The 24,360-nt window shown below is 46.2% G+C and overlaps 1 protein-coding gene across 1 annotated transcript in view; it reads right to left on the bottom strand.

Moving 5' to 3' along the window:
• Positions 1-24,360, bottom strand: part of atp10a (ATPase phospholipid transporting 10A) — a 228,889-nt gene that overhangs the window by 71,664 nt on the left and 132,865 nt on the right. The window contains exons 5-8 of the mRNA XM_078402973.1: positions 21,564-21,670; positions 14,610-14,741; positions 11,649-11,779; positions 9,242-9,494 (exon numbers count right to left, since the gene is read on the bottom strand). Coding sequence (XP_078259099.1) covers positions 9,242-9,494; positions 11,649-11,779; positions 14,610-14,741; positions 21,564-21,670 — 623 coding nt within the window. The remainder of the gene's footprint in view (positions 1-9,241; positions 9,495-11,648; positions 11,780-14,609; positions 14,742-21,563; positions 21,671-24,360) is intronic.

The following is a 24,360-nucleotide window of genomic DNA, read 5'->3' as shown; positions in this document are numbered from 1 at the left end:
CGCTTTGTCGTTGTCTTCTTCTGCAGAAGTTAATGTATCAGCACATGCCAATCCGTTCTTGTTTAGTTTAAAGATCACAGCATGGAAAAAGGCTCTTCAGCCCAACATTCCCACATCAACCATCAAGCACCCGTTCACAATGGTTCCATTGTATCCCCCACTGTCCCATCCAACCCTTCACACACTCGGGGCAATTTACAGAGGCCGATTAACCTACGAACCCGCGCGTTCCTTGGAATGTGGGAGTTAGCTGGAGAACCCAGAGGAACAGGGAGAACGTGCAAACTCCACGCAGACAGCGCTCAAGGTCAGGATCAATCCCAGGGTTTTTTTTTAGAGATACAGTGCGGAAACAGGCCCTTCGGCCCACTGAGTCCGCACCGACCAGCGATCCCCGGACACAATAACACAATCCTACACACACTAGTGACAATTTGCACTTATACCAAACCAATTTACCCACATATTTGTACATCTTTGGAGTGTGGGAGGAAGCCGAAGGTCTCGCAGTCACGGGGGGAGCGTACAAACTCTGTACAGACAGCACCCATAGTCGGGGTCGAACCCGTGTCTTCAGTGAGGCAAGCACTGTAAGGCAGCAACTCTACCGCTGCGCCACCGTGCCGCCAGGACTCTGGCGCTGTGAGGCAGCACCACTGCATCGTCCTGCAATATTCCTGATTATTGCGTGCTACTATTCACAATGCGAACGACAACAACTCTGCCTCATGACCGTTGCCCTTTCTAAAACTACAATTTGCTGCCATGACATGGACCCGACTCACTGTTTCTATTGTCCTTATACATTACCTTTATGAAGGAGATGCGAAGGAAAATCTTTTGTCAGAGGGTGGTGAATCTGTGGAACCCTTTGCCACAGAAGGCTGTGGAGGCCAAGTCAATGGATATTTTCAAGGCGGCGATTGGCAGATTCTTGATTAGTAAGGGTGTCAGGGGTTGTGGGGAGAAGGCAAGAGAATGGGGTTGAGAGGGAAAGATAGATCAGCCATCATCAACTGGCAGAGTAGGCTTGACGGGCCAAATGGCCTAATATCCGCCCTTATAACTTGTGAACATGAGAAACAATGGCATTTAGAGACCGCCCACATGTTGATCCACATCGGGGAATGTGGAAAGAGTAAAATGGGATTAGTGTTGAACTTGGTGGTCAGCTCAGACTCAGAGAAACATAGACAATAGGTGCAGGAGTAGGCCATTCGGCCATTCGAGCCAGCACAGCCATTCAATATAATCATAGCTGATCATCCAAAATCAGTACCCCCGTTCCTGCTTTCTCCCCATATCCCTTGATTCTATTAACCCTAAGAGCTATATCCAACTCTAAGGTATTTATTCACAAAATGCTGGAGTAACTCAGCAGGTCAGGCAGCATCTTGGGAGAGAAGGAATGGGTGACGTTTCGGGTCGAGACCCTTCTTCCGAAACGTCGCCCATTCCTTCTCTCCCGAGATGCTGCCTGACCTGCTGAGTTACTCCAGCATTTTGTGAATAAATACCTACGATTTGTGCCAGCATCTGCAGTTATTTTCTCATATCCAAATCTGTGTCGACTCAACGCGCCGATGGGCTTGTTTTAAGTGCACCCTGACCCTGCAGCTCGATGAACAGTGAGCATTGACGATGACGACAACCAGACCGAATGGTCCGTGTTTGGCAAAGGCAGTCATTTTGCAAACGGCAGGGGGGCCTGGGAAAGTACAGCAGTGCAAGATCTCATTCGGCCCCCATGCCCGAGGCAGCTCTTGGAAAGAGATTTACAGTCAGAAGCCAAACCCAGGCTTTTTCCACAAAGCCTTGCCAAGCGTATATCCAACTCCCTTTCCACTGGGCGCGCGACTGTGCCTTGGTGTCGGTCCACTTTCACCAACCTCCCAGGCAGTGTTCCAGATCATAATGACTTCAGAAAGTTCCATTCAATTTCCACCTCAATATTTCGCCAATCACCTCAGACCAAGTGCAGCCACCACCCAGGCTTGCCAGTGGAACTAGTTACTCACTAATGACCCATCGCAGAGTAACCTCATCATTCTATGTAATTAAAACAAAAATTGCGATGTTGGAATTGCAAAATAAACGGGCGTTCTATCCACTCAGAAGGCAGTGGAGGCCATCTATGAATATTTTTAAGGCAGAGATAGGTAGATTGTTGATTAGTACGGATGGCAGGGGTTATGGGGAGAAGGCAGGAGAATAGGGTTAGGAGGGAGATATAGATCAGCCATGATTGAATGGCGGAGTAGACTTGATGGGCCGAAGGGCCTAATTCTGCTCCTATCACTTATAACCTTACAACCTCTCTAGACCTATTATTTTCTAACTGCCGATGGAACACAACCATCTTAACTTTTCGACTGCCCTTACTTACTCTAACCTCACCCCCCCCATAAGAACGGTCAGAAGAAGGGTCTCGACCCGAAACGTCACCCATTCCTTCTCTCCAGAGATGCTGCCTGTCCCTCTGAGTTCCGCCAGCATTTTGTGTCTATCTTCGCTGGAAACACTTAACAGGTCAGGCAGCATCTGTGGGGAAAGAGAAACAGAGCCAATGTTTCAGACTGAAGCTGCTTCTCCAGAACCAGAACTGACAAATGGCCTTTGATCCAAAATACTGGACCTGTTTTTCCCGTTTCAGAATGCTGCCTGACCTACCGACTACTTCCAGCTCTTTTTGTTTTTGTTTCATTTCAGATCAATTCTGGAGCTTTTGTATCTGGTCTCAGCGAGAGTACTTCATGGTAAAACATTCTCAACATAAAGATAGAGAATGATCACCATTTATGAATTCTTCCTCCGCTCTTGAAATGAATATCCCTTTGGTTCCATCTTCCAATCCCTGCCATATTTAGCAGCTAAGCTGCTTCTACAAGTGATAGAAAATAGAAAATAGGTGCAGGAGGAGGCCATTTGGCCCTTCAAACCCTTCCCCCCCATCCCATCTATCTTTCTGTCTGAAGAAGGGTTTTCGAGCCAAATCGTCACCTATTCCTTCTCTCCAGAGATGCTGCCTGACCCGCTGAGTTACTCCAGCATCTTGTGTCTGTCCACGGAATAAATCGGCACCTGCAGTTCCTTCCGACACCCGAGATTTTGTATTCAGGGCTGGTGCTAAAACACCCACAGAACACACGAGGTGTTCATAACCTGCCCTGCCTTTGCTTGACGAGCTCTGCACTGGATTTCCAGCATATCTAAGAAAATAAAAACACTTCATTTTAAATCAGTTTGTTCTCGATGAGTGGTGGGCAAAGTTTGTAGATCCAAATAGGATTCTCCTGCTCCCAGTTCTTAAGTTTCAGCTTACGTTATTATTTTGACCTGATGGCCTAAGCATCACCTCCAATGTTGGTTACCTAGGAGCAATCCTAGTCTCTCGAGTCTCTTTGGCGTAATTAAAGTCTGCCATTTCCAAATAACACTTCTAAACACCCGTGTACCCTCTTCAAGACGTTGGCAACGAATCTTACAGTATGTGGTCCAGAACTGGACCAAAAGTTCCAGCTGAGGCCAAACCTGTGGTTTATTAAGTTTTAAACTAACGTCCTGGATGTAAATTGGAGGAACAGCATCTCATATTTCCATTGGGCTGTTTACAACCCAGCCGTATGAACACTGATTTCTCTAATTTCAAGTAACCTGGATTCCTTCCCACCAAACCTGCTCCCCCCCTCGCATCCCACCCTCCCCCCACCTCCTTGTCATCCTACTAGTTCCACTGTTTGCAACCTTGTGTCCCCTGTCGTGAGCACATCTTCCCCTGCCAACAATGGGCCATTATAGACTCCAGCCTTCCTGAGGTCAACTGTGGACAGCTTTGTTTTGTTCTGGTCTTTTCTTGCCTCCAGTACCCCCCCTCCCCCCACCCCCACCCCATCTATCTTTCTGTCTGAAGAAGGGTTCCGAGCCAAACCATCACCTATTCCTTCTCTCCAGAGATGCTGCCTGACCCACTGAGTTACTCCAGCATTTCGTGTCTATCCTCGGAATGAATCGGCACCTGCAGTTCCTTCCTACACCCGAGATTTTGTATTCAGGGCTGCTACTAAAACACTCACAGGCCACACGAGGTGTTAATAACCTGCCCTGCCATTGCTTAACGAGCTCGGCATTGGACTTCCAGTATAACTTTCCCACACTACTGCATCCTGTGTCTCCTTGTAGGTCCTCTCGGATGCAAGTCTTGGGAATGAATGGTGCTTTTGTTGATTAAATTATTTCTCTTTGCTTATCTCTGCAGCAGGAGACTTCAACCTTGCTGCTCTTCCCTTCCCTGTCTGGCTCCACCAGGTCACAATGAGCAGTTCAAAGCAAGGGAATCATGAAATGTAAGTCATTCTGGCTTGTACTGGACAAGAGGACATATATCAAATTCATGAAATGCTGCGGAATCCAAGTTTCAAAGATGATCATCTACTTCCGAATCTTGTCACGCTCAGGAAAACCTTTCCCTGCAGATGATGTACCGAAAAGAGACCACCTGGCACTCGAGAAGTAATTTCAAAGACGTCTAATAATTTAATGTGAAAATATCCTTTACAAAATTACAACAAATTAGGATCAAGATGATGAAAATGTCTTCATTCAGGAGGTTATGGATGCTTGAAATTCTCTTCCCCATGGGGACATGGCCAGAATATATTCAAGAATGAGTCTGTTGAATTTTTGAAGGGTGTGGGAATTGAAGTTACACCATTTCGCAGCATAATAGGGGTGGCACGGTGGCACAGTGGTAAAGTCGCTGCCTTACAACGTCAGAGACCCAGGTTCAATCCAGGCTACGGGTGCTGTCTGTACGGAGTTTGTACGTACTCCCCGTGACCTGAGAGGGGTTTCTCTGGGATCTCCGGTTTCCTCTGACACTCCAAAGACGTACAGGTTTGTGGGCTAATTGGCTTGGTATCATTGTAAATCATCCCTAGTGTGTGTAGGGCAGTGCTCGTGTGCGGTGAACGCTGGTTGGCACGGACTTGATGGTCCGAAGGGCCTGTTTCCACACGGTATCTCTAAACTAAACAAAATGTGCCTGGAAATCGAAAGATTCAGTAACTGGGCAGGAAAACCACTTTAGGGTGTTGTTATTAGCTATGACCAAACTGAATGGCTGAACAGATTCGAGGATTCATCCGGTCTGTTCCTGCTTCTATTTCTCAATTTCCTGCTGGCCTTTAAGATGCGATGACATTTTCGAGCTGCTCTTTCAGCAGGTTACATGGAAACTGAAGCTTGATTGTGCTTTGATCGCAGTGTTGATTTCCTTTAGCATTTGGATACAGCGTTCAAAATATGACTCAGTAGTCAACCAGGAAGTAATCTTCTGGTAGAAGTAATCTTAGATTTAGTTCAGTTTCGAGATACAGATCGGAAACAGGCCCTTCGGCCCACCGAGTCCACACCGACCAGCGATTCCCGCACATTAACACTAACCTACACACACAAGGGACAATTTTACATTTATACCAAGCCAATTAATCTACAAACCTGTACGTCTTTGGAATGTGGGCGGAAACCGAAGATGTTGGAGAAAACCCATGCAGGTCCCATGGAGAACGTACAGACTCCGTACAGACAGCAACTGTAGTTAGGATCGAACCCGAGTCTCTGGCGCTTTAAGGCAATAGCTCTACCGCTGCGCCACCGCGCCAACCTAATAATCTCGGGATTCTGTAAACACTTTCCTTCACTGATGGTGGGAGGGAAATACTCTTCGTCAATGAGGCTCCACATAAAACCCTCGCTTCAAGATATCAATCACGGTGATGACAATTTAGACGATCATTGCGGCTCGGTGTCGCAGGAGTAGAGTTGCTGCCTTATGGTACCAGAGACCCGGGTTCGATCCTGGCTACCTGGTGCTTGTCTGTACAGAGTTTGTACGTTCATCCCGTGACCTGCGTGGGTTTTCTCCGAGAACACCAGTTTCCTCCCGCACTCCAAAGACGTACAGGTTTTTTAGGTTAATTGGCTTGGTAATAAATGTAAAAATGATCTCTAGTTTGTGTAGGATAGTATTAATGTGCGGGGATCGCTGTTCGGCGCGGAGTTCGGTGGGCCGAAGGGCCTGTTTCCACGCTGCACCTCTAAACTAAACTGAACAATGAGCTTATCAGTGTAACACATGTGGATGGACATCTTAACTCAGCAGCTGTGAAGAATTAGAACTAGCCGGTGTGGTGCCCTAAGAAACCATAACCTGAATACAATGAATTATGGAAAAGGGAAGTTCAATATAATAGATCCGAATCACGACAAATTGAAAAATAGAACAAGACAAGAATACAAGGGAAGATGAATTTGTTGCCTGACCCGCTGAGTTGTTCCAGCACCTTGGTACCTATCAGAGAACACTTTGATCGAGGTAATCTGTTGCTGGATATGATTTGTCCTGGTTTTTTCTTGCTTCCAGCTTCCACCCCCCCATTCAATCTGAGAAGGGTCCCGACCCGAAACGTCACCTAACATTTTCTCCAGAGATGCTGCCTGACCCGCTGAGTTACTCCTGAGCACTTTATGTCTACCTTTAAGATGAATTAGTTGCCGATGTGGTTCGCTAGTAATTATTTCCTCTCCCAGATGGCAGGGGAGTCAGAATAGACTGCTGACGTCTGGTTTTGAAAGTGCACCGATGTCTCAATGTCCTTGCAAGAGTTTGATCTGTGAGTGGCATCAGCCAAATGAGATCCCGTCTTTAATGGACAGCCATTCAGGGGACACTCACCAACAGAAAACAGTGATGGAAAGTGTCGCTTTAATTATAGATCCCTCTTGCTCACTGAGTGACACTGTTGTTATTTACAGCTAATGCCAAACAGAGCAGGAAGCAAAGGCTGGACCCTCGATCATAGTTACCTTTAGTTTAGTTGAGACATACAGCAGGGAAACAGGCCCTGTTGCCCACCTAGTCCGTGCCGACCAGCAATCTACACACTAGGGACAATTTGCGATCTTTACAGAAGCCAATTAACCTACAAACCTGTCTGTCTTTGGAGCGTGGGAGGAAATCAGAGCACCCGTGGCAAACCCACGCAGTCACAAGGAGAACGTACAAACTGCGCACAGATAGCACCCGTCGTCAAGATCAAACCTGGGTCTCTGGCGCTGTAAAGCAGCAACTCTACCGCTACGCCACCGTGCAGTCCAAGTAATAGAGGAGGAATATCCTCTCCATATAATATCCTTATATTACTTTGCACAGTTTGTAGAGTCCGTGCTTAGAGTAAAATAAAAGGACACTATATTCTCCACATTACAATATATATGTGTATACAATATATATATATGTGTGTGTGTGTGTATGTGTATGTATGCGACTATGTATGTATGTATATATTGTATTGTACTTTCTTATAGTTTTGTATGTATTGTATTATATGTTGTATTGTACTTATTGTACTGTACATATATATTGTATTATAAGCTCATGTTCACAAGCTATGAGTATAATTAGGCCATTCGGCCATCGAGTCTACTCCACCATTCAATCATGGCTGATCTCTGCCTCCTAATCCCATTTTCCTGCCTTCTCCCCATAACCCTTGACACCCATTCTAATCAAGAATCTGCCTTAATAATATCCACTGACTTAGCCTCCACAGCCCTCTGTGGCAATGAGTTCCACAGTTTAACTACCCTCTGACTAAAGAGGTTCCTCCTCACCTCCTTTCTAAAAGAGCGCCTTATAATTCTGAAGCTATGACCTCTGGTCACAGACTCTCCCACCAGTAGAAACATCCTTTCCACAACCACTCTATCTATGCCTCTCATTATTCTGTAAGTTTCAATGAAGTCCCCCCTCAACCTTGTAAACTCCAGCGAGTCGAGGACCAGTGCTGTCAAACGCTCATCATATGCTAACCCACTCATTCCTGGGATCATTCTCGTAAACCTCCTCTGGACCCTCTCCAGAGCCAGCACACCCTTCCTCAGATGCGGGGCCCAAATTTGCTCACAGTAGTCCAAATGCGGCCTTACCAGCGGCTTATAGAGCCTCGGCATTACATTCCAGTTTTTGTATTCTAGCCCTCTTGAAATAAATGCTCGCATTGAGTTTGCTTTCTTTACTACCGATTCGACTTGCAGATTAACTTTTTTGGGAATCCTGCACCAGCACTCCCAAGTCCCTTTGCACCTCCGATTTCTGGATTCTCACCCCATTCCGAAAATAGTCTACGCCTTCAGAGCCTCATCATTACATCCCTGTTTTTGTATACAAGCCCTCTTGATATAAATGCAAGCAGTGAATTTGCCTTCCTTACTACCGATTGTACTTATACAATCCTCTATGGAGAGCTGACATCGGGGAGGAGAACCATCGGCCGTCCCCAGCTACGTCACAAGGATGTCTGCAAGAGAGATTTGAAGGCGCTCGACATCGATGTGGAGTCCTGGGAGAGCCTTGCAGCTGACTGTACGAGGTGGAGAGGTACCCTGAACCAACGTCTCAAAACGGGGGAAGAGACACTGATGAACGCAGCGGCAGACAAGCGGGCACGCAGAAAGGAGCGCAGCAACGTCAACAGACCGGAGACCACACACAAACGTGACCTTTGCGACAGAGACTGTCACTCCCGCATTGGTCTCTTCAGCCACAAGCGACGCTGCTCTAGCCGAGGTGTGGAGTAAGCAGCCAACTAGGATGCATCACCCATGGTCAGCCATGACCGAGGGGGCCTAAGAAGACTTATACAATATATACATTGCGATATATACACCTTCGCTCAGTCCGCCTTAACCAACCTGATCTCTCGGTGGCTGAGCACTTCAACTCCCCCTCCCATTCCCAGTCTGACCTTTCTGTTACGGGATTTCATTGCAATATATATATATATATTGTTAGACAAGGACTGATTCCTTTACGTTTCATCTTGCCCAGACAGATTACGGGCGGCACGGTGGCGCAGTGGTAGAGTTGCTACCTTACAGCAAATGCAGTGCCGGAGACTCAGGTTCGATCCTGACTACGGGCGCCGTCTGTACGGAGTTTGTACGTTCTCCCCGTGACCTGCGTGGGTTTGCTCCGAGATCTTCGGTTTCCTCCCACACTCCAAAGACCTACAGGTATGTAGGTTAATTGGCTTGGTAAATGTAAAAATTGTTTCGTAGTGGGTGTAGGATAGTGTTAATGTGCGGGGATCGCTGGGCGGCGCGGACCCAGTGGGCCGAAGGGCCTGTTTCTGCGCTGTATCTCTAAATCTAAATGTCGATGCCAGCAGCAAACCTGACTTACCGTTCGCATCGTGAGAGTACTCGACTCCTGCCACTGTACATCGTCGGAACACCATCTTATTTTCAGTCAGTGTCCCAGTTTTGTCAGAGAATATGTACTGTATCTGTCCCAGATCCTCCGTGATGTTCAGTGCCCGGCACTGCAGATGGGAGTCTGTCTCCTCGTCGTACAGGTCTACGTCTTGGTGGATGAAAAATACTTGGCAAATCTTGATAATCTCAATGGAAACGTACAGTGAAATTGGAATCAGCACCTGTGTGTGTGAAGAAAATACGACGTCAATAGACAATAAACAACAGGTGCAGGAGGAGGCCATTCGGCCCTTTGAGCCAGCAGCACCATTCACTGTGATCATCCTCAATCAGTACCCCTTTCCTGCCTTCTCCCCATATCCCTTGACTCCGCTATCTTTAAGAGCCCTATTTAACTCTCTCTTGAATGCATCCAGAGAATCGGCCTCCACTGCCTTCTGAGGCAGAGAATTCAACAGATTCACGACTCTCTGGGTGAAAAGGTTTTTCCTCATCTCCGTTCTAAATGGCCTACCCCTTATTCTGAAACTGTGGGCCCTGGTCCTGGACTCCCCCGACATCGGGAACATGTTTCCTGCCTCTAGCGCGTCCAATCCCTTAATACTCTTATATGTTTCAATAAGATCCCCTCAAAAAGGCGGCAGTATTTAAAATATCACCTGCGAAGTAAAGACTTGCGCAATAGGTGACTTGCATAAGCTCACAATTAGGTCAATAATTCTGTACTCTAGTCCCCAGTGCAATCAAGGCAGTTTGAAATGTCCACAGCACTGTATGATCACACAAGTTTGCAGCGGAAACAAAGCCGGCAATGCTTACCCAGGTTTACAAGAATGACCTCAGGAATGAGTAGGCTAACCAATGATGAGCATATATCGGCATTGGGCCTGTAATCGCTGGAGTTTAGAAGAATGAGAGGGGGAACCTCATTGAAACATACGGAATAGTGAAAGGCTTGGATAGAGTGGATGCGGAGAGGATGTTTCCACTAGTGGGGGAGTCAAGGACTAGTGGTCATAGAATCTGAATTAATGGACGTTCTTTTAGGAAGGAGACGAGGAGAAATGTCTTTAGTCAGAGGGTGGTGAATCTGTGGAATTCTTTGCCACAGAAGGCTGTGGAGGTCAAGTCAGTGGATATTTTTAAGGAAATAGACAATAGGTGCAGGAGTAGGCCATTCGGCCCTTCGAGCCAGCACCGCCATTCAATGTGATCATGGCTGATCATTCACAATCAGTACCCCGTTCCTGCCTTCTCCCCGTACCCCAGAGGCAGAGATAGATAGATTCTTGATTAGCACAGGTTCTTGATCAGAGGTTATGGGGAGAGGGCAGGAGAATGGGGTTAGGAGGGAGAGATAGATCAGCTATGATTGAATGGTGGAGTAGACTTGATAGGCCTAACAACCTAATGCTACTCCTATCACTTATGACCTTAAAACAGAACTCAAGCCGGCAATGGCGGTGGTCCTTACCCAGAAGGCCGCACGCCTCAGAAAGTGCACTGGAAGCAGCCAGGCGCCGCTGAGACAGTTAATACTCTCAGTGAGTTATTTCTGACAGGGGAAGGGGATGGCAATTCCGACCTCTGTGAAATAGGCACAGGGAACGGAGATATATGGATCACATACAGGCAGATGAGATCGATTTATCCTGGCATCAGGCCCAGCACAGACATTGTGGGTCGAAGGGCATGATTCTGTGCCGCACTAGTACTGTGTTCTTTGAATCACACTTGGGATTGGAAAGGGCATGTGTGCTGGTTACATCTGGGTACATCCAACCTCTGGTCACATCCAATCTCTTTCAACGTCTAACCACCGATCATGCCTGGAGATGTCAACTTCAGACACAACTGGTCCTGACACATATTTTTTGCACTATACGTAGTACTAGATGCCAGTCAAATGAGGGGGGAATTTCTTTATGCTTCTATCTATTTTATAGTGAAAGGAGGAGTAGAATTGATGCATTCGTCAGTGACATCCCCAAATGGCTAATTGACTAATTGAGTGGATGTGGAGAGGACGTTTCCACTAGTTGGAGAGTCTAGGACCAGAGGTCATACCCTCAGAATTAAAGGATGGTTCTTTTAGGAAGGAGATGGGGAGGAATTTATTTAGTCAGAGGGTTGTGAATCTGTGGAATTCATTGCGAGAGAAGGCTGTGGAGGCCGTCAGTGGGTATTTTTGAGACAGAGGCGGAGATTGATAGATTCTTGATTAGTACGGGTGACAGAGGTTATGGGGAGAGGCAGGAGAATGGGGTAAGGGGGGGAGAGTTAGATCAGCCATGGTTGAATGGCGGAGTGGACTTGATGGGCCGAATGGCCTAATTCTGCTCCCATCATTTATGAACGTATTTCATCTGAATTACCTGAAGCACTATAATCATCGTAAAGAACAAATATAATCCGGATAATGCAGGAGATAAGGACGTGCCATCTGCACTGAGGACATCAAATACTGGCCGCCGATCTCCGTATCCAGCCACCCACAGACCATGACCTGTGTATTGTAAGAAAGAATATGATGTTAAGAAGCACATTCAACAAGGGCGGCGCAGTGGCGCAGTGGTAGAGCTACTTCCTTACAGCGCCAGATAGCCGGGTTCAGTGGGAGAAGATGGCAGGAGAAGAGAAAATACACTCTGGCCTTCCATCACAGTGAGGAGGTGACTGGAGGAGGAGACTCACTGTGATGGATGTTTCTTTTTGTTTGGTGTTGGTTTATGATTGTGTGTGTTATTGCTTATTTTTATTGCTCTTATTGTTGGACTGTGGGTAATCTTTCATTTCACTGCACATTTACGTGTATGAAACAAATAAACTTGACTATTGACTATTGATCTTGACTACGGGTGCACCTCTGTTTGGAGTTTGTATGTTTTCCGGCGTGGGTTTTTCCCCCAAGATCTTCGATTTCCTCCCACAATCCGAAGACGTACAGGCTTGCAGGTTAACTGGGCTTTGATATAAAATGTAAAATTGGCCCTAGTGTGTATAGGATAGTGTTAGTGTGTGGGGATCGCTGGTCGGCGTGGACCAAGCTGGTGGGCTGAAGGGCCTGTTTCCGCGCTGTATCTCGAAACTAAACTAAACCTGCCAGGCATTAGTATTCAGGCTGGTGGAGATCACAGATCTGGGGATTGCTGTTGCAGGAGCTCGGGCCCCCCTCGTTGGCAGCAGTGTGAAACTAAACCAGTCAGTTTGCAATCCTGGTTTTACATGGGACCCTGAAATAGCATCGCTATTGAGCAATTCCACGTTACATCATTTTCCACGAGAAACTACAGTAGTCTGGATACTCGTCTGAACCACCCCCCCCCCCCATCACAAATTGTGCTCAGTGTGAGTGAGCTATTGCCCACCTCAGAAGCGAAGTATTGACGCAAGTTCTGCTACAATGCCCACTGTGGGATTACGGAGTCAGGCAGCTGAGAAACATGCTCTGTGCCCCAACTCATCTATGCCAAGCAAGACGCCCATAAAAGCCAGTCCCAATTTCCTATGTTTGTCCCATTTCTCTCCACACCTTTCCCATTCATAAAAACCGTACAGATGTCTTTTAAGCTTAAGAGGTAACCTTTTCACTCAGAGGATAGTCCGTATCAGGAATGAGCTGACGGAAGCTATAGATGCAGATACAATTATAACTTTAAAGGACATTTGTAAGGGCCTCGACCCGAAACGTCACCTATTCATTTTCTCCAGAGATGCTATCTGACCCGCTGAGTTGCTCCAGATTTTTGCGTCCGTCATTTGAACGGACATATGGATCAGAAAGGTTTAGAGGGCTACGGGACTATAGGAAGGAAATGGGATTCACCCAGTATGCCAACTTGGTTGGCATGGGCAATGTGGGCTGAAGGGCCTGTTTCCGTGCTGTGTCTATAAATGACTCTAAATGTTGTTTTGTACCTCCCTCAACTACGTCCTCTGGTATATAACCACTACCACCTCTGTGTCAAAAAAAGCCCCTCAGGTTCGATCCTGACTACGGGTGCTGCACTGTAAGGAGTTTGTACGTTCTCCCCGTGACCTGCGTGGGTCTTCTCCGAGATCTTCGGTTTCCTCCCACACTCCAAAGACGTACAGGTATGTAGGTTAATTGGCTGGGTAAATGTAAAAAAATAAATTGTCCCTAGTGGGTGTAGGATAGTGTTAATGTACGGGGATCGCTGGGCGGCACGGACTTGGAGGGCCGAAAAGGCCTGTTTCCGGCTGTATATATATGATATGATATGATAAATTGTTCTCCTCTCACCCGTAAACTTATGCCCTCGAAGTCTTGATTCCCCTACTCTGGGAGAGAAACTGTGCGCATTCACCCTATGTGTGCCACTCATGATTTTATACAAAAGGACTAGACAAGCTAGATGCAGGAAAACTGTTCCCAATGTTGGGGGAGTCCAGAACCATGGGGCACAGTCTAAGAAAAAAAGGTGAGGCCATTTAAAACTGAGGCTTGAAGAAGCTTTTTCACCCAGAGAGTTGTGAATTTGTGGAATTCTCTGCCACAGAAGGCAGTGGAGGCCAATTCACTGGATTAATTTAAAAGAGAGTTAGATAGAGCTCCAGGGGCTAGTGGAATCAAGGGATATTGGGAGAAGGCAGGCACAGGTTACTGATTGTGGATGATCAGCAATGATCACAATGAATGGTGGTGCTGGCTTGAAGGGCCAAATGCATCTATTTTCTATGTTTCTATGTTTACACCTCCATCAGATCACCCCCCAGTCTCCTATGCTCCAACGAATAAAATTACATGGCATCATTGATGGCACATTAATTGGTCACTGCGCAGTTAGCCAACAGCCTTTCAGGTGATCATATTTTAGGAAAGGATATATGGTCTACCCGTCCCCTCTTTCTTCTGAGTCAGGATACCAGCGCCAGGACTTGCTCGGGTAAGAAGTATGAAAATATGAAAATACGTCTGCATAATTGGTCGGGTTGCTGCCTTACAGCGCCAGAGACCCAAGTTTGATCCTGGCTACGGGTGCTGTCTGTACGGAGTTTGCACATTCTCCACGTGACCTGTGTGGGTTTTCTCAAGGTGCTGCGGTTTCCTCCCACGCTCCAAAGACGTGCAGGTTCGTAGGTTCATTGGCTTAGTATAAGTGCAAATTGTCCCTCGAGTGTGTAGGGTGGTGTGGGTGTGTGCGGGGATCGCTGGTCGGCGAGGACCCGGTGGGCCGAAGGGCCTGTTTCCGCGCTGTATCTCTAAACTAAACTAAAGAAATATGGAAATACCTCAGCATTGCTCCTGGAACTGTTGCTCGCTGCCTGTATTCTCTTGAGGGTCAGAGTATATGACTCTAAATCAACAGACTTACCAATGGCTGAGAAAAGACACATCACGACAAGGATGATAACGCACCAGAAGACATCGACATTCATTTGTCGCTCCAGCTTGCTGCGCTTGTAACGTGGGCCGTTGTTGTTTAGCATGGCTTTCGTCTCGTGACCTGGAGGAGGTGGGGGAACAGAGTTGAGGAAGGAGGTTACTGGCCTCTCGAGAGACTTGAGCAAGGCTTGGACTAAAGCAGATGAAAGGTCATGCTCCAAATGTGCCAAACACTAGTCGGGCCACAGCTGGATCTCTGCATAAGAACACGGCAACATAGTCTGAGCGCAGAGGAAAGACTGGAGAAGTATAGATATGCACTCTGATCCTCCCATTTGCTCTATCTATTGTACCAGAGTTTTACTTGATAAAAGACCAAGTGGACCCGTTGGGCTCATTCCTCGTAGAGGGGGGACAGGGAAGGGGAGAGGGTGCCACTCACCTCGGCCCCGTGGCGCCAGCGCTGTAGCCAGAGCGAACCGTGGATCCAAAGTCTCTCCTGTATTGGTCTAGCACCCTCACCCCCCCCCCCCCCACTCAATCCCCCTTATACCCCCCCCCCCCCCACCTATCTACGTAGAGTATTATCTGATCCACTGGATTGTTTTACACAATGTTCTGGGCCAAAACTGGCTGACAAAACCTGATGCTGTTTTATGCCAAAGATAGACACAAAATACTGGAGTAACTCAGCGGGTCAATAGACAATAGGTGCAGGAGTAGGCCATTCGGCCCTTCGAGCCAGCACTGCCATTCAATGTGATCAAGGCTGATCATTCTCAATCAGTATCCCGTTCCTGCCTTCTCCCCATACCCCCTGACTCCGCTCTCCTTAAGAGCTCTATCCAGCTCTCTCTTGAATGCATTCAGAGAATTGGCCTCCACTGCCTTCTGAGGCAGAGAATTGCACAGACAGCGTCTCTGGAGAACATGTGCAGGTGACGGTTAGATGGGGACCCTTCTTCAGACTGGAAGTCCATGTTAAGCTCACATGTTCTCCCTGAATGCACTGGTGATCTCCCACACCCCAAATTTGTGCTGGCAGGTTAATTAAATATATAGATTTCCCTGGTATAGGTGCGTGACTGGAGTGTAAGGGAGATGGGGTGGGGGTGGGGGGTGGGGGGGAGGGGCTGGAGCGATGGTAAGTTGAAGAATATGTGGGAGAGAATAGGTTACAGGGAAATAAATGGGGGGGGCGGTGGGTAAGATTGATCGTTGAGTGCACGTTGATTCAATGGGTGAGTGGCTTCCTTCTGTGTCACAAGGGAATGTAAGAAAACATCTCCTTACCTCCTCCCACCACCATGTCTATTACCCTTCACTTTAACTTTCTGCCTCTGAACCACCCACTACTGAGACCACTTACTTATTAGCCTGCCTAAACCCTTCATGAAGAAACAAAGAACTGCAGATGCTGGTTTAAGATAGACACAAAGTGCTGGAGTAACTCAGCAGGTCAGGCAGCATCTATGGAGAAAAGGAATAGTGACGTTTCGGGTCGGGCCAGAATCATCCCAGCCTAAAACGCCACCCATCATTTTTGTCCAGTGATGCTGCCTGACCCGCTGAGTTACTCCAGCACTTTGGTGTCTATCTTTAAACTCATCATGATCCGTACACCACTATTATATCTCTACTGAGTCCTTTCCCTTTGTGAACATCACCAGTCTAACCTTGCAGTTGAAAATTTTCACCCCTTGACGTCCCATCTCAGAAATGGTTAGGGTCCTTGGGAGCAACAATCTTTCAGACCAGTCACCAGCGGTGTTGATCAGGCTATGACTTCTAACACAAAGTGCTGGAGGCACTTAGCGGACCAGGCAGCATCTGCGGAGGGAATGAGCAGATAACGTGTTACATTGGGACCCTTTCTCAGCCTGACCTTTCTGAAGATCATCAGTCTGAAGAAGGGTCCCGATCCGAAACATCGTCTGTCCATCCCATCCACAGATGATTCTTGACCTGCTGAGTTCCTCCAGCACTTTATTGTTTAGAAGGATGAGAGGAGATCTTATCGAAACGTATAAGGTTATTAAGGGGTTGGACACGTTAGAGGCAGGAAACATGTTCCCAATGTTGGGGGAGTCCAGAACAAGGGGCCACAGTTTAAGAATAAGGGGTAGGCCATTTACAACTGAGACGAGGAATTTTTTTTCAGTCAGAGAGTTGTGAATCTGTGGAATTCTCTGCCTCAGAAGGCAGTGGAGGCCAATTCTCTGAATGCATTCAAGAGAGAGCTAGATAGAGCTCTTAAGGATAGCGGAGTCAGGGGGTATGGGGAGAAGGCAGGAACGGGGTACTGATTGAGAATGATCAGCCATGATCACATTGAATGGCGGTGCTGGCTCGAAGGGCCGAATAGCCTCCTCCTGCACCTATTGTCTATTGTCTATTGTCTTGCTCAAGATTCAAGCAGCTGTACTTTCTTTGTGCGTCACCATGATTTCTGATGTCGGGAAACCAAATGTCCAATGATGCAAGTTTAAAGAAACTTTATTCTAAGTTTCAGAGTAGCAGGACGTTTCGTGGAACTGGAGACTTATCACCACGAGGTCGAGAGACATGCAGCACTAAGTTCAAAATTCACTGCTACTCATTACTAAAATAGCAAATGGACCATGCACATACCATCGTACGTGTGAGAGATGTGGTACAGTTTAATATGACCTCATTACAGCAATTATTTCAAAGCATGACCTGGGGGTGAGTCTATGAGATTAAGACTTTTCACATAAACTAATCAATCTGAATTTAGTAGTAGTCAAGTAAGTGGTAGCCAGCACAACAGTCACATTTTAAACCAGTTCTGAAGATAGCCTGATTTTAATTGGGATGAGGAAGTTCATAAAATGAAAGAGAATAAATAAGAAAGGCAGAGAGAGAAAAACAAAGAAATGGAAAGAGTAAAGAGAAAGTGAAGGGAAAAAGAAATGTATATAACATGAGTCGGAGATTTTATTAGGAAGAAAGGTCTCGACCTGAAACGTCACCCACTCCTTCTCTCCAGAGGTGCCGCCTGGCCCGCTGAGTTACTCCAGATTTTTGTGTCTATCTTCTGTATGGAACACGAGTTTTATTGAGCTGCCATAATGCAGACAATGTGTCACAAACAAATTGTCAGCATAACAATGAATCTGTGGAATTATTTGTCACAGAAGGCTGTGGAGGCAAAGTTAGTGGATATATTTAAGGCAGAGATAAACAGATTCTTGATTAATACGGGTGTCAGATGTTATGGGGAGAAGGCAGGAGAATGTTGAGATAGATTCAGCCATGATTGAATGGTAGAGTAGACTTGATGGGCTGAATGGCCCAATTCTACTCCTATCAGTTATGATCTTATGATAAGCCATTGCTGAGATCCAAATCAACTATGGTGCATGGCATAAGATTCATTATAATGAAGAACTACATTTTTATATTCATATTGTATCAGCATTCCAAGCCAACTCCTCAAATCAATGCTGGCATGCCAGATAAAAGGGAAAGATTTCCTCATGGTTCATTCTGTTCTAGGTCCTTTCTTATCCACTTTAAGTATCTACATCATATTAAGACTTTTCCAATAAACTAATCAATCTGAATTTAGTAGAAGTCAGGTAGTAGCCAGCACAATAGTCACATTTTAAACCAGTTCTGAAGATAGCCTGATTTTAATTGGGATTTGGCTGGAGAATGGCATCTTATTATCAGGAAATCTGTACATCATAATGACATTTTTGTGGTTGTGGCTCTATTTACAAATGGGCACGGAACAGAATTTTAGTCAGAGGGTAATGAATCTGTGGAATTCATTGCCACAGATGGCTGTGGAGGCCAAGTCAATGGATAGTTTTAAGGCAGAGATAGATACATTTGTGATTAGTGAGGGTGTTATGGAGAGAAGGCAGGAGAATGGGGTTAGGAGGTAGAGATAGATCAGCCATGATTGAATGGTAGAGTAGACTTGATGGGCCGAATGGCCTAATTCTGCTCCTAGAACTTATGAGCATAAAGAAAGCAGTCTGCGAGCCAGTAGCCAGTGTGACCAGGTGGCTTTGGCACATCATTCACCAGTTGTGTTTCAGCCACAAATGGCAAATTTCATATTTTTGTCTTATTACTAAAATGTAATAAGATCGTAATGTTGGTGCGGCATGGTGGCACAGCGGTAGAGTTGGCGCTTTACAGCGCCAGGGACCTGGGTTCGATCCTGACTGCGGGTGCTGTCTGTACAGAGTTTGTACATTCACCATGTGACCACATGGGTTTCCCCCCCCCCCCCCGAGTGCTCTGGTTTCCTCCCACACTCCAAAGACGTACAGGTTTGTAGGCAACGTTTTTAGATTTAGAGATACAGCGCGCAAACAGGCCCTTCGGCCCACCGAGTCCGCGCCGCCCAGCGATCCCCGCACATTAACACTATCCTACACACACTAGGGACAATGTTTACATTTACCCAGTCAATTAATCTACATACCTGCACGTCTTTGGAGTGTGGGAGGAAACCGAAGATCTCGGAGAAAACCCACGCAGGTCATGGGGAGAACGTACAAACTCCGTACAGACGGCGCCCGTAGTCAGGATCGAACACGAGTCTCCGGCGCTGCATTCGCTGTAAGGCAGCAACTCTACAGATGCGCGACCGTGCCGTGCCAATTTTCTTGGTACAATTGTAAATTGTCTCTAGTGTGTGTAGGATAGTGTTAGTGTACGGGGATCACTGGTCGGTGCGGACTCGGTGGGCCAAGGGCATGTTTCCGCGTTGTGTCTCTAAACTAAACTGTTAAAAGAGTTTTGCCTTTCGATCAGTGGTGGGAGTGAGAAGAACAATGAGCTGGATTGGTAACGTCTGCCTTTCGACCATTGCCAACCACAAGACAGATCACCAGAGAACATTCTTCGGCAAAATGTCATTGGGAAGTCACCAGATCCATGGAACTGGCTGAGTCACAATTGCGGAAGAGGGTCAATAAAAGAAAAAGAAAACACAGGAAAGCCTCCCAATGGCAAGCTTTCAATTGCAATATGGGGTCAAGGAAAGAGCATTCATGTCGCGTCCCTGCTTCCACCAATCTTTCCACCACTTGGCACAAGTAGCGCAAGAAAGCGCAAGACGCCATTGTATGCAGATGCCGGGAAGTGTGTTCGGCTGTGGCTGGACAATTTCTAATCTTGTGCTGTGGACTCGATAAGAAGAATTGCAATATAACTGGCACAGTGATGCAGCCAGTAGTACTGCTGCCTCAAACTGCCAGAGACCCAGGGTCGATCCTGACCGCGGGTGCTGTCTGCATGGAGTTTGCACGTTCTCCCCGTGACCTGCATGGGTTTTCTCCGGGTGCTCCTGTTTCTTCCCACATTCCAAAGAGGTACAGGTTTGTAGGAAAAATGGCTTTGTAAAATTTTAACTTGTCCCCAAGTGTGTGTGGGAAAGTGCTAGTGTGCGGGGATCGCCTGTCGGCGTGGACTCGGTGGGTTGAAGTGCCAGTTTCTGTGCTGTATCTCTAAACTAAATTAAACTTTCAAGAAATGTATTAACAACCTTATGGTAGTTTAAAAACAGCAGCAGGAAATGGTGTACTTGAACGAGGAATGTGAGATTAGAAACATCACAAGATACAACTTTATCCTCCAGATCATATTGAACTGTGCATCTGAAATCTTGCTTTATTGATTACAATGAAACTAAATCCCAGAAGAGGGGTGTAAGTTATCATGTAGCAGTTTGAAGAAGAGTCTCGACCCGAAATGGCTCAGTCTGAAGAGGGGTCTCGACCCAAAATGTCACCCATTCCTTCTCTCCAGAGATGCTGCCTGTTCCTCTGAGTTACTGATGTCGGGAGGCTCCAAAGTCACAAGAGGTTTGACTAGCCCCGACCCGGGAGTAGATTGCCCGGCGCGGGGAGCTGATATCCCCCCGAGGCGGGAGCTTGATCGCCCAGATGCGGAGGGCCCGACCGCCGGCTATGGGAGCCAAGATTGTCCCGTCAATAGACAATAGACAATAGGTGCAGGAGTAGGCCATTCAGCCCTTCGAGCCAGCACCGCCATTCAATGCGATCATGGCTGATCACTCTCAATCAGTACCCCGTTCCTGCCTTCTCCCCATACCCCCTCACTCCGCTATCCTTAAGAGCTCTATCCAGCTCTCTCTTGAAAGCATCCAACGAACTGGCCTCCACTGCCTTCTGAGGCAGAGAATTCCACACCTTCACCACTCTCTGACTGAAAAAGTTCTTCCTCATCTCCGTTCTAAATGGCCTACCCCTTATTCTTAAACTGTGGCCCCTTGTTCTGGACTCCCCCAACATTGGGAACATGTTTCCTGCCTCTAATGTGTCTAATCCCCTAATTATCTTATATGTTTCAATAAGATCCCCCCTCATCCTTCTAAATTCCAGTGTATACAAGCCCAATCGCTCCAGCCTTTCAACATACGACAGTCCCGCCATTCCGGGAATTAACCTAGTGAACCTACGCTGCACGCCCTCCATAGCAAGAATATCCTTCCTCAAATTTGGAGACCAAAATATCCTTCCTCAAATTTGAGGAACGGAAGGCTCGAGGCCCCCAACCGTGGGAAAACAAAGAAGGGAAGAGAATGAACTTTTTTTTCGTCTTCCATCACAGTGAGGAACGTGGAGGAGTCACTGTGGTGGATGTTTATGTTAAAATGTGTTTTGTGTGTCTCGTTGCTTTTTATTGGTATGACTGTATGGCAAATAAAATTCCTCGTATGTTGCAAAACATACTTGGCTAATAAAGCATGATGATTATGATGATGATGATGATGATTACTCCAGCATTTTGTGTCTATCTTTGGTTTAAACCGGCATCTGTAGTTGCTTCCTACACATTATTATATGGCACGTTTACCACATACAACCAAAGGCATAGATGTGGTCCCATGATTTAAGACGATGTTCCTGTGAAAAGACATACACTTGTATACATGTACCTGCATAGATAGCAATGCCCACAACCTCTTCTGTGTTTCTAATGGTGCATCCGCGAAGCAAGAGATTGTCTTTCGAAAGTCCAGCTTTCTTGTCATTTTTGTATATTCTGTAACAAGAGGAAATTTGGGTTAATCAAAACTTTGCTTTTACACAAGCCTTCTCAGTCCCTTTACAAGCTCAGTTGTCCTATAATTATGTCTGGTTGCTGATTCTTTGAACTCGTTGTACTTATTTATTTGTACGGCTTTCGAACAGCAAATGGTGACATGCTTAGTTTACTATGTAGCCTGTTTAGTTTATTGATTCAGTTTATGGGTGCCAGAGGGGAGAAGGCAGGAGAATGTGGTTAGGAAGGAGAGATAGATCTGCTATGATTGAATGACGGAGTAGAATTGATGGGCTGAATGTCCTAGTTCTACTCCTATCACTTATGAACTTACTTATGAACTTGGTTTGTCATCCATTCAATGACTATCAGGGGGGGGGGGGTGTCAAATGTGATAGTCAACGATGGAGCTAAAGGGAAAGAGAGTAAAGGGATAGTTAATGACCCCAGAATGAACAGGAAAGAAAACTCACAAAGGGATAGGAGAGTATGGCCAAGTGTAATAGGGATCGATGTGAAGGGTGAGATGAGTAAGGAATTAAAAGTCTTGTATATGAATGCGCGAAGTATAAAAAGTAAAGTAGATGAGCTTGAGGCTCAGTTAGACGTTGGTAGATATGACATTGTGGGGATTACAGAGACGTGGCTGCAGGAGGATTGGGCTTGGGAACTTAATATTCAGGGTTATACATCCTATAGAAAGGACAGGCAGGTGGGCAGAGGCGGTGGGGTAGCTCTGCTGGTGAGGGATGAAATTCAGAAAATTGGTTGGCAGACAGGAACCAAAGAGTAGGAGTAAACGGGTCCTTTTCAGAATGGCAGGCAGTGGCGAGTGGAGTGGCGCAAGGCTCGGTGTTGGGGCCGCAACTGTTTACCATATGTATTAATGATTTGGAACGGGGAATTAGAAGCAACACTAGCAAGTTATAGGTTCATGAGATTGATCCCTGGGATGGCGGGACTGTCATATGAGGAAAGATTGAAAAGACTAGGCTTGTGTTCACTGGAGTTTAGAAGGATGAGAGGGGATCTTATAGAAACATATAAAATTATAAAAGGACTGGACAAGCTAGATGCAGGAAAAATGTTCCCAATGTTGGGCGAGTCCAGAACCAGGGGACACAGTCTTAGAATAAAGGGGAGGCCATTTAAAACTGAGGTGAGAAAAAACTTTTTCACCCAGAGAGTTGGGAATTTGTGGAATTCCCTGCCACAGAGGGCCGTGGAAGCCAAATCACTGGATGGATTTATGAGAGAGTTAGATAGAGCTCTAGGGACTAGTGGAATCAAGGGATATGGGGAGAAGGCAGGCACGGGGTATTGATTGGGGACGATCAGCCATGATCACAATGAATGGTGGTGCTGGCTCAAAGGGCCAAATGGCCTCCTCCTGCACCTATATTCTATGTTTCTATGTAACTATGATTCTCGGTCTTTACTAGCTTTATCTTGCACGAAAGGTTATTCCCTTACCATGTATCCGTACACTGTGAATGGCTCGATTGTAATCATGCATTGTCTTTCCGCTGACTGGAGAGCACGCAACTAAAGCTTTTCACTGTACCTCGGTACACGTGACAATAAACTAAACTGAATTGAATTGAACCTGCTCCATTAGGATGCTGTTATAGCTGCCCCTTTGATTAAGCCTTTAGTCATATTTCTTCCCATTCATCCTGGAATAAAAACGTTATTTGATAATGATTGTTTTAATGTGCCATTAAAATATTTTACTACGTTAAGTAAAACACCAGGTTAAGTGCAAAGAATAGAGTTTAACCAAATATATATATTTTCTGAAGATAGACACAAAAAGCTGGACACAAAAAAACTCAGCAGGTCAGACAGGGTCGCTGGAGAAAAGGAGTAGGTGACATTTCGGGTCGAGACCCTTTTTCAGACCCGAAACTCGACCCGAAACGTCACCCATTCCTTCTCTCCAGAGATGCTCTCTGACCCGCTGCGTTTACTCCAGCTTTTTGTGCCTATATAACAGCGGGTTTAAACAGCGGGTTTAAACCAGCATCTGCTGTTCCTTCCTATATATTTTTTTCCTGCAAATAACATCTCTGTAGTCAGAATTAGAGATTGGAATAGAGCTACTGGGAAGTCCAGACTGAACATTCAAAGATCATTTGTTCTCAGCTGGTCTAAGAAAAATATGATCTAATTTTCTCCTCCATCTTCTCGTAAAACACAATTAGTTTAATTGGACAAGCTTTTTAAAGGACAGTGTATGCAATGAAGTCATATACCTGTTTAATAATTTGGCTACACATCGACTACAAAGGAAGTCTCCTGAGCCTTATTTGGTTTAGAATTAAACTGTAATGTGATTAATGAACTGCACCCGGTTACAAATTAGCTTGATGTAAATGATTTACCATTTCTATGTTTCTGTGTTTCCGTGTGCAAATATATATATTTTTGTTTAGCTTAGCGATACAGCACGGAAACAGGCCCTTTGGCCCACCAGGTCCGCGCCGACCAACGATCCCCGTACACTAACACTATCCTACACCTACTACGGCCATTTACCGAGCCAATTAACCTACAAACCTGTACGTCTTTGGATATTCTTAGATACAGCCCTGCAAAAGTAGGAAAAGAAAGAGTCAACTAATTCTAGAACTACTGATCGAAATCATTCTGCGATAATACTGAGTTTTGCAGTTTTAATTGCATGATAG

Source organism: Rhinoraja longicauda, chromosome 7 (assembly GCF_053455715.1).
Source record: "Rhinoraja longicauda isolate Sanriku21f chromosome 7, sRhiLon1.1, whole genome shotgun sequence".
NCBI lineage: Eukaryota > Metazoa > Chordata > Chondrichthyes > Rajiformes > Arhynchobatidae > Rhinoraja > Rhinoraja longicauda.
Note: the sequence above shows the minus strand (reverse complement) of the source record. Positions and strands in the feature narration are given on the sequence as shown.